Here is a 9,611-nt window from a genome sequence, read left to right on the forward strand (position 1 = left end):
CTTCCCTATTTAAAAGAAAAGGTTTCCTGGCAGGTCCTCGCTCTTCCATCTCAGGGGCAGGTTTTAAAGGGAGAACTGGAAGGGCTTTCAGGTGCTGAGAAGGCAGCCCCCAGCCTGTGGGCCAATTTTGGATGAAGATGAGCCCTGAGATATGCAATCAGGACTCCTGGGAGGTGGGCACAGGGCTGAGCAGGGCCAGGCAGGAGCATGGACAGCCGTGGCCTGGCTTAGGGGTTCTTTTGGGGTAATACTGGCTCTGCAAGAGCCGCTGGCCCTATTTACACAACTTGTGCCTGATCCCTTAAGCCAGATAAGTGTCACAGCTGCAGAGCGGTGCTAAGGTTCAAGCTCAAACACAGAAGGTCTCGTGTCGCTGCCCCTTCAAACTGCTCTCTGCCAAGGGCTGCCCCGGGGAGCCTGGCTGGGCCCAGGAGGGCCGGGCACTTCGCTGCCACAGGTGGAGGGGTTACTGCTGCTCCGCTCACTGCTGCTTGCCGTAGCAATAAGAAAGCAGAGGCCTTGAGGCCCCAGAGCGTGGAGGGCCAAGGAAAAAGATGAGGGCTGGAGGCAGGAGCTGCCTGTGCCTCACAAGGTCTGGGCAGGGTAGGGACAGGGCTGGGAGGGGAGAGGGACGTGGCAGCCACCAGCTGGTCCTTCCACTTTGCATTGGCACCAGCTGCTCAGCCTGGCACAGGTCAGAGGCCGGTCAGGAAAGCGAGGATCGGGGTTTTGTCCCCATCCTGATGTTGGCAGAGACTGTGCACAGTAAAGGAGCAGAGTGAGAAAGGAGGCAGCACGTTATTGCTCCAAACACATGCGGCTGCTGTAATCCCTGCACCAAACATCCTGCAGTGAGAGAGCGGCGCTGCGCTGCATTGCAGGCTGAAAGACCTGCTCGTGCAGAAAGCCATGTGTTGAGAGCCAGCACTGGGGGCTCAGATGTGCTGGGTCAGGCCACAGAAACAAGGGGAGGGAGATAGAGTGAATTTGAAGAATGATGAAGGCTGGATGTCCAAGCAGGCTGTATTTTCAAGCTTTCAGAACAACTGCAGGGCCACAGACATCAGGTTTTCACTGAGTAAGGATGGTGAGGGAAAAACATCGGGACCTGTGAGAACTGCTGTCTGGCACAAGAAAGGCAGGCACCCTGCCCGTGTCCAGCTCCTGTGAGCAAGGGCACCAGGGTCTGAGGAGAGCTGGCCTGTCTCTGCTAAGCCTGGACACACAAGTGTCCCCTTGTGCACACAAAACACTGGCTGTGTCCTTGTTGTGGCTAGGGACAGAGGCCAGGCGGCCCATGCTGCAAAGGCATTGCTGTGGCAGGGTTGGTGGCTGAGGAAAAACAGCAGGTCAGAACACTGATGCTGAAAACAAGGATGGGGAGGGAGGAACTACCAGGCACCATCTGTGGGAAGGAGGGGGCTGGTGTGAGTCTGGAGGAGGGGATGAAATCAAGGTAGGGGATGTGGCTGAGAAGCTCTAAAATGAGCTTCCTGGGAGGGTCTGTTCAGCTGGGAATGGTTTTGTGATGGTGCTGACACTTGAAAAGAGCCTGGACAGAGCCCCATGGGTGAGCTGCAGCATCCCACTGTGTGGGGTCGAGTCAACCCACCCAGGGATTTTGCTCCTCTAGTCTTTAAGTTAAATAACGAGAGACATTCTCAACAGCCTTGAGGAATCTGAGTGGCACTCCACAGCCGCTCGTCAGAGGCATCGCAGTGCAAATGCCCACACACGGGCACCTCCCCCCCAGAGGAGACGTGGGCACAGATGTACCCGCTGCCAGGCAGGGTCCCACACAAGGCACAGCACCACGTTTGGACGGTCACGCTGCGGCTCCCCGCCAAAGTGTCTCCACACAAAGCCCGAGCCCCTCCTCCCTGCATAAACAAGCTGCATGCTCCACTGCCCGCAGCAGCCTGCCAGCACCCGGCTCCTCCTGCCCGCCGCCACTGCGCAAGGGTCCACGCTGCTTGCCCCACATGGCCCCACGCCTCCCCAGAGGCTGCCATCAGTGTGGGCACCTGCAGAGCCAGTGACACCAGGAAGGGCACTGGATGAGCAGTGAAGAGCCATGGGGAGATGGCAGGGAGCTGCTTCTCCCGGAGAGGCTGCCCAGTCAGTAGACAGACTAGTAATACCTGCTGAGCACTTAGCAGGTCTCCTCCTGGGTGAAGCACCACCTTGCACAAGGGCAGAGAGGGCAGTTGCTGCAGGCAGCTGCACCCTGAGGTCACAGGCAGGACGGCAGCGCTGCACTGCCTCGCGGGACAGCACGGGTGGTAGCAAAGCACCCGCGCCTGTGCTCCTAGCAGACATCCACCTTCCGCTGAAAACGCTTCCAGCCTCTGCGGCTGGGGAGCCGGGGACAGGGGGAGCTGGAGCAGGGAGCCCACCCTATCACTCAGCCACGTGGCACCAGAAACAAAAGATGGTGCTGAAAGGGTCATAATTTAAAAATGAGCTTTGGGGGCCAAGGCAGCCCCAGTAAGGCCAAGTGCAGTGTCACCTTCATGTTTGTGGCAGAGGACACCTGGACACACAGGAGATCACAGTGGGAGCCCGGGATGCAGCCTGAGCTGCAGGAATGGGCAGTCTCGTGAGCACAGCACTGGGTATTCAGCACCTTCACCCTGCGTTGCCCCGCTGATCCTAGCACCTTCTAGCTTAGTTTGGGTGCTCCAGCAAGGCTGACAAGAGATGCCCCAGATTTACTGGCTGTGATGCAGGGCTGTTCTGGGGAGCGCGTGTTGGGGCCAGGAGCCAAATCAGCACTGCAGCAGGCACAGACTCTGCAGGCAGGGGCCAGAGTCTCAGAGGTTTGGACTCTCTGAACACTTCACTGAAGGTACAGGCTGCCCATAGCAGACAGCATGCTTAAACCTACAGCAGTCTTCTGCTTGCTGGAAGTAAGCTTGCTTCCCTTAGCAGCCTTTGCTGGCTCTCTGGATGTAGTCGGCTGACACCAGGGTGGAAAGCACAGCAGGCAGGCTGTGGCCCTGGCATGCCAGGAGGCACTAGCAGTGCTGGGGGCAGGGAAGAGTCCAAGTGTCCCATTCTGATCAGCAAATGCTTCTTACCAGAGTGTCTCACCCTGGGGAGCCATAGGTCAGTAGCCAGCTGACAGCAGGTGCAGGAGCAGTGGGGGAGGCTGGGGCAGGCTGCATCCCACATATGATGATTCAGCCTCTGAACTGGAGCATCTCCCACAGCACAGATATGTGTGTGGGCTAGGGGAGCAGCCCTCAGCCTGCACAGCCTGGGGCGAGCTCCTGCCTGGAGCAAATGCCTCCTTGCACTGGTCCAGGCTGGAGCAGTGTGCTTCCCTACGCAGAGCAGACAATGTAAGCCCTACCTCCCTTTCTTTCTGGGAAGCTCAGGAAGCCACAAGCAGTAGCCAAGCTGTAGGCGAAGGGCCAACGCACATTCCTTGGCCTGCAGACACAGGGGAGGAGGCGGCAGCAGCAATGGCACTCTGCATTGCAGCACAGGGGCCAGGTGCTGGCAGCCAGACCCAGTGCCCTGTGCGGATTCTCAGCCCAGGAGCAGGACCTGAGCACCAGGAGGATGCCAGGGCTCACTGCTGGTAATGGTGGCTGGCTGTTGCTCCCACTGACCTGGACCTGTACTAGCCCCAGCTCCTCTTCTCCCACATGGATCCCCCCACACAAGGCAGTGTCCCTCCTGGAAGAGAAGACAGGCATCCCCAGGGCTGCAAGACCCTGTCCAGCCACCAGCTAAGTCACCTGGGCTGTCAAGGGCCAGTCCCATCCCACTCACTGAGGCAAGCAGAGGCACCACCTCCCAGCAGGAGGGATTTGGCCAAGGAGAGCGCTGTTGGGGTCCTGCCCTGCCAATCCCCCCGTGAGAGCAGAACAAGCACAAAGCCCATCTAAAGTGGGAATGAGGTCAGGGGACGGCCTCCCGCTAAGCTGATTAGAGGAAAGCATCCCCCTAATACAATAAACTGTGCCAGAGAAATGCGGTTCCCACCGGCTACAGATCAGGGTCAACCAATCTCCCACCCTGCGACATCTGGGGGGCGAAGGGATGGGAGGTCGTGGCACCCAGCTGGGGCCCAGGGGCCAGGCACGCCAGGGCCCCTGCAGGCTGCATGCCCTGCCTCCCCTGCTCACTGCATGGGCAGACCCTGGTGCTGGGCAGAAGGGGCAGCGGGAGCAGCCACCCTCTTTTGAGCTGGCATCGGGGCAGCCCCAGGGAGGAGAGGGGGAGCAAGACCTCCCCTCCACAGCCTGGCTGCCCTGGCAGCTCAGCGCACAGGCTCCTGCCAGCTGCCCGTGCACAAGTGTGGGGCTGCGGCTGACGTGGCCACCGCCGCTTGCCCGGCAAGCTCTCCCAACCCCAGGGCCCTGGTACGCAGCTGATAAGGAGTCACACCCTAACAACTGCTCCAGATTTGCTTGTGGACTCTTGTCCTTGTGGCAATGTCAGCCCTCAGCTCAGGTTGCTCTCTGCCCTTGCTGTGTGATGCCAGAGACTGCCTTCCTGCTCCCAGCTGGTTTTTGCTGGTGTGGACAAGCAGAGCAGCTTGACCTTCCTCCCAGAGCTCCCCTGCCTACACCTGCCCTGAGGGTCTCTGTGGGGCAGAGGTACGAGCTCTGGGGTCCCCTGGCCCCAAAGGGCTCATTGGTCTCTCCTCCCACAGCGCCGAGTACCCAGACCTGCGGAAGCACAACAACTGCATGGCCAGCAGCCTGACACCAGCCATCTATGCCAGGCTCTGTGACAAGGCAACCCCAAATGGCTGGACCTTGGACCAGTGCATCCAGACAGGTGTCGACAATCCCGGTCACCCCTTCATCAAGACTGTGGGCATGGTAGCTGGCGATGAAGAAACCTATGAGGTGAGTGGCAGCCAGAGTCCTGCCATGCTCCAGGCTCTCCAGGGTGCCTGCAGTAGCCAAGGGAGTCCCAGTACCTGCAGTACATCCAGCAGCCTGGGATGTTACTGCCCACCTCCTCCTGCAGCATCAGCCCTGTGGATAGCCATTGCATTGCAGGATGCGCCACAGCCCCCAGCCACTCTCTGCAGCCTCCCTGCCACCTCCCACACTGGCAGCGGGACTGCGCCAAGCCTGTGGCAGGGGCTTTGTGTGGTGCTGGGTCTGCAGTGCTGCTCATCATCCCACTTGCTTCCAGGTGTTTTCTGACCTGTTTGACCCCGTGATTCAGGACCGGCACAATGGGTACAACCCCCGCACCATGAAACACACCACAGACCTGGATGCGACCAAGGTGCGCGAGCCGCGCAGCGGTGCTGCACATGGGGGCCCTTCCCCAGGCCTTAGGGGACTTGGCCCCTGCCAGCACCAGTGCTGCCCTGTAAGCACCCCACGGCTCATGTCTGTTCCAGATAAAGTTTGGGCACTTTGATGAGCGCTACGTGCTCTCGTCCCGGGTCCGGACTGGGCGCAGCATCCGCGGGCTGAGCCTGCCACCAGCCTGCACCCGCGCTGAGCGGCGAGAGGTGGAGAAGGTGGCCGTGGAGGCGCTGAACGGCCTCACTGGAGACCTGGCAGGCCGGTACTACCGCCTCAGCGAGATGACGGAGAAGGAGCAACAGCAGCTCATTGATGTGAGTTGGTGCAGCTCCTGGTCAGCCACTCCAGGTGCCCACAGAGAAGGACCCTGTCCCCTGCATTGCCTGCCTGGGAGGCCGTATTCTCCTTTACCAGCCCCGCAGTCCCTGCCCAGGACCCCCTTCCCCAGCAAGGCCAACCCCATGATGCAGACAGTGCTCACGGAGCTTCTCAGCCCTCCCGAGCCAGGGGAGGATGGAGCTTGCTGAACACAGCTCCAGCAGCTCATGGCCCCCTCGGGCTCTCACCATGTACCTGCCCATGCCTGGGGAAGGCAGGCTCATGGCACATGGCCGGTGCCCCACCGGCCCCTGGTATGGGGTGGGCTGTGTACCAGCAGCCTTCTGCCTCCCTGGCCAGGAAGGCAGGGACAGCAAGTGAACTTGCCCTGCCTGGGACAGCCACAGTGCATCACCTGCATGGCAGGCTGGGACCAGTGAAACAGGGTGCCCTGGCACCGGCCATGCAGCCTTGGCGAGCCCTTGCACTCTCCCTCCCTCCAGGACCACTTCCTCTTCGACAAGCCGGTGTCCCGCCCGGGACTGGCCCGACGCCCGAGGGATCTGGTGAGGATCTGCCCCGGCATCAAGCAGTCAGCAGGGCAGAAAGGCGAGAGACACTGCTGCTCTGTCTACCTGCCCCCACCCCCCCACGCTCACCGAACCACAGACCCCAGCACATGCGGCACCGGCATCTCTGGGCTGCGCTCAGTCCAGGTTCTGTGGCCACACAGACCTGGGCTCTCTGCTCACGCCTGACCTGGGAGCCACTTGTGCACTGCAGTCAGCAGCCAGCCACTCCATACACAAGCATCCTCCTAAGAAGCAGGACTTTCAGAGCCAGCCCCTGCTGTCAGTCCTGCTTGCCCTCACCCCTCTGCAGCACCTTGCACTCTAGGCTGCCAAAAACCTGTAACTGCCTTCTGCTCCCCAGGCAATCCCCAGCGCTCCTCCTGGCTCTCTGCACACTCTGTGTGCCCCCAAACTTATCCTGCCACAATTGCATCTTACTGCTACCTTACAGCATCTCTGCACAGCCATGCACATCCCACACAGCATCCCACGCACCCGCAGAGTGACAGCTGGCACACGCACTTGCCCACACCGCCCTTGCTGGCACAGCACCTTTATAGCAGCCTCATGGAAAACACCTCCACAGCACACATGGTCCCCAGCTCCACCCACCCCCTAACACAGCATCCCAACGTGTACCCCGTGTGTCACAGTCCCCTCCTGCTGCCTGCGCAGTGCAGGAGATGTGGTCCTGTCCCCAGTCCAGGCAGGGTTGCCACCACACTGGTACCACACTGCTCCTCCCCAGCAGCGCTTGCCTGCACCCATGGCACTGGGGCCAGGACCCGTCGCCTGCAGCAGTGTGTGTGGATGCACGCTGGCCCATCTCCAGGAACATCTCCTGACTGTCTGCCTTGCTGCTGGGCTGTGCTCTGGCAAGGCGCTCCCAGCCATGGGTGCAGGCACTGGCACGATAGTCACAGGGGCAGAAGGGGCACAGCTGGGGCTGGCGTGGGTGGCTAGACGGGCACAGGGGCTCTGCCTGGCCACCAGTGCAGCCGAATACTGCCCTGTCCCTAGGCACAACAATGAGAAGACCTTCCTGATCTGGATCAATGAGGAGGACCACACACGCATCATCTCCATGGAGAAGGGTGGCAACATGAAGCGTGTCTTTGAGCGGTTCTGTCGGGGCCTGAAGGAGGTGAGCACCTGCCAGCCCCTGCTGTGCCAGACCTGTGGACAGGCAGATAGGCGGACAGGGACATGCAGGGCCGCTGCGGGGCTGGGACCCTGCACTCGGCCAGGGCTGAACCACTGCTTGTGCCCCTAACCCAGGTGGAGCGGCTAATCCAGGAGCGAGGCTGGGAGTTCATGTGGAACGAGCGGCTGGGTTACATCCTGACCTGCCCCTCCAACCTGGGCACTGGGCTGCGAGCAGGTGTCCACATCAAGCTGCCGCTGCTCAGCAAGGTATTACCATGGCCAGTTTTGTGGGGAGCCAGGCCAGGGCTGTGGGGAACCCCAGCTGCCGGGACACAGGGAGCCCAGCCATGTGGGAGGTGCAGGACTGCATGGGACCTGGCCCTTGACCTCGCTCAGGTTCCCCCAGGAAGCAGAGCATATGGTCCAGCCCCCACCTGCATCTGCAGCTGGAGGGGCCAGGAACCCAGGTGTCTACCTGAGTCTGCTCAGGGCAGGGCTCCCTGCAGGGATTACAAGCCCACTGAATGGGTCCTGTGAGTGGTGGGAGGGCTGCCCCAGGGACCAGTCGGCTGCAGAGCCCTGACTCCCTTGTTGATGGTCCTGCTGAGTACTGACACTTTCTCTGGGCACCAGGATAGCCGCTTCCCTAAAATCTTGGAGAACCTGCGGCTACAGAAGCGTGGGACAGGCGGTGTGGACACTGCAGCTACTGGCAGCGTCTTTGACATCTCCAACCTGGACCGACTGGGGAAGTCAGAGGTGGGTGCCGAGCAGAGCTGCTTTTGGGGAGGGAGGTTCTGGAGCATGTGTGCATGACAGGCCCACAGCACCCAAACAGCTCCAGGGCCATATGCTGGGGCCAGCATGTGGGGACTGGGAGTGGCAGCGCCTGCCCTTCACACAGTAGGGCCGGCTGGGTGCCTTGCTGGCATGGCTCCCAGGACAGCCCCTGAGTCAGGGTGTGTGTGCTCCTTGTGCAGGTGGAGCTGGTGCAGCTGGTGATAGATGGTGTGAACTACCTGATTGACTGTGAGCGGCGGCTGGAGAAGGGTCAGGACATCCGCATCCCCTCCCCGGTGCCACAGTTCCGGCACTGAGTTGGTCCAAGGCAGCACCATCCCCGTGGGACCCAGCTCCTCCCTCAATAGCTTACATGATATCTGTGCCCAGCATGTCGCTGAGTCCTGTTACCCGCAACACGCCAGGCCAGACCCCATAAACGTGCGCTGCTGTAGCCGTGGCTCAGTCTCCTCCTCACCCCAGCACCCACCACCCAGCCGATCTCCCCAGCGCCCTGTGCCTGTGCAGAGAGGCACCCACCCAGGTCTGGGCTCCCTGCACCTGCCTTGAGCAGCCCTACCAGGGATTTCCCTGAGCCACTGCTGCCCTGGGGAATGGGCCTGAGGGGGCCACTGGGGCTGCCCTGGTCTGTGGGGCCAGAAGGACTGCATGTGGGTAGGGAGCTGGGGTTGGGGGGCAGCTTGCTGCAGGGTGCCAGGAGCCGCAGGGGAAGTTGCTCTGGGGCCACGTGTCACTGCAGGCAGGCAGGGAGCAGAGCTCATTGCTTGTGCCCACCACACATTTATTACTGGGATGGTCACAGAAAGCAGTGGGGCAGGCAGAGGAGTAGAGCCAAGGTGAAGCCAGACTGGGGCCTGGCTCCGCTCCCTCCTGCAGGAGAGAAAGCACCGTCAGACCTGAGCGTGCCAGCTCCAGCGCTCTGTGGAGGGACTCACGTTCCTGACGCTGCACAGTGCTTTACATGCATGCAGATGTGCATGCATGCACACACACACGCACGCACATGCACACACAGCTTTGGGCATGGACAGCACAGTCTGCTGCTGCACCCAGAGCAGCTGTTCAGGGCCTGGGTTTAGGGTAGGGGCAGCAGCAGGGAGGTCTCATCTGGGCAGAGGTGGGATGGGACACAGCCTAAGCAGGAGCACGAGCTGGGCAGGCAGTGGGGCCAGCCTCCCCATGGGGCAGTGCTGCAGGCGCCAGGGGCTGAACCCACACAACCTGAGCCCTCCTGGCATCTCGGGGTGCCCATGTTCAGCCCAGAGGTGCAGAGCAGGGACGAGGGGCAAGCAGGCAGGGGACCCGCCCACAGCAGGTAGGCTGGGGGCTGCATGGGGACAGAAGCCACCCTTGCTGCTCTCACCTTAGACGTCCTGGGCAGCCTCTTCCTCGTACTGGGCACTGGCCAGGGCTTGGTGCTGGGCGCTGCTGAGCTACTGGCGCTGCCCCAGGGTGACGGCCACAGCCTGGGTGCTGGAGAGGGGGCGAAGCC

The 9,611-nt window shown here is 61.4% G+C and overlaps 1 protein-coding gene across 1 annotated transcript in view; it reads left to right on the forward strand.

Annotated features, from left to right (window-relative positions):
* The window catches only part of LOC104620631 (creatine kinase U-type, mitochondrial-like), an 8,792-nt gene extending 240 nt beyond the window's left edge, over positions 1-8,552 (forward strand). The window contains 9 exon segments of the mRNA XM_010286913.1: positions 4,667-4,865; positions 5,161-5,256; positions 5,375-5,596; positions 6,104-6,132; positions 6,134-6,166; positions 7,193-7,316; positions 7,451-7,585; positions 7,952-8,077; positions 8,299-8,552. Of these exon segments, the coding sequence (XP_010285215.1) occupies positions 4,667-4,865; positions 5,161-5,256; positions 5,375-5,596; positions 6,104-6,132; positions 6,134-6,166; positions 7,193-7,316; positions 7,451-7,585; positions 7,952-8,077; positions 8,299-8,415 (1,081 nt within the window). The 3' untranslated portion in view covers positions 8,416-8,552.
* The last annotated feature ends 1,059 nt before the right edge of the window (positions 8,553-9,611 follow it).

This window comes from Phaethon lepturus, unplaced genomic scaffold (assembly GCF_000687285.1).
Source record: "Phaethon lepturus isolate BGI_N335 unplaced genomic scaffold, ASM68728v1 scaffold22235, whole genome shotgun sequence".
Taxonomy (NCBI): Eukaryota; Metazoa; Chordata; class Aves; order Phaethontiformes; family Phaethontidae; genus Phaethon; species Phaethon lepturus.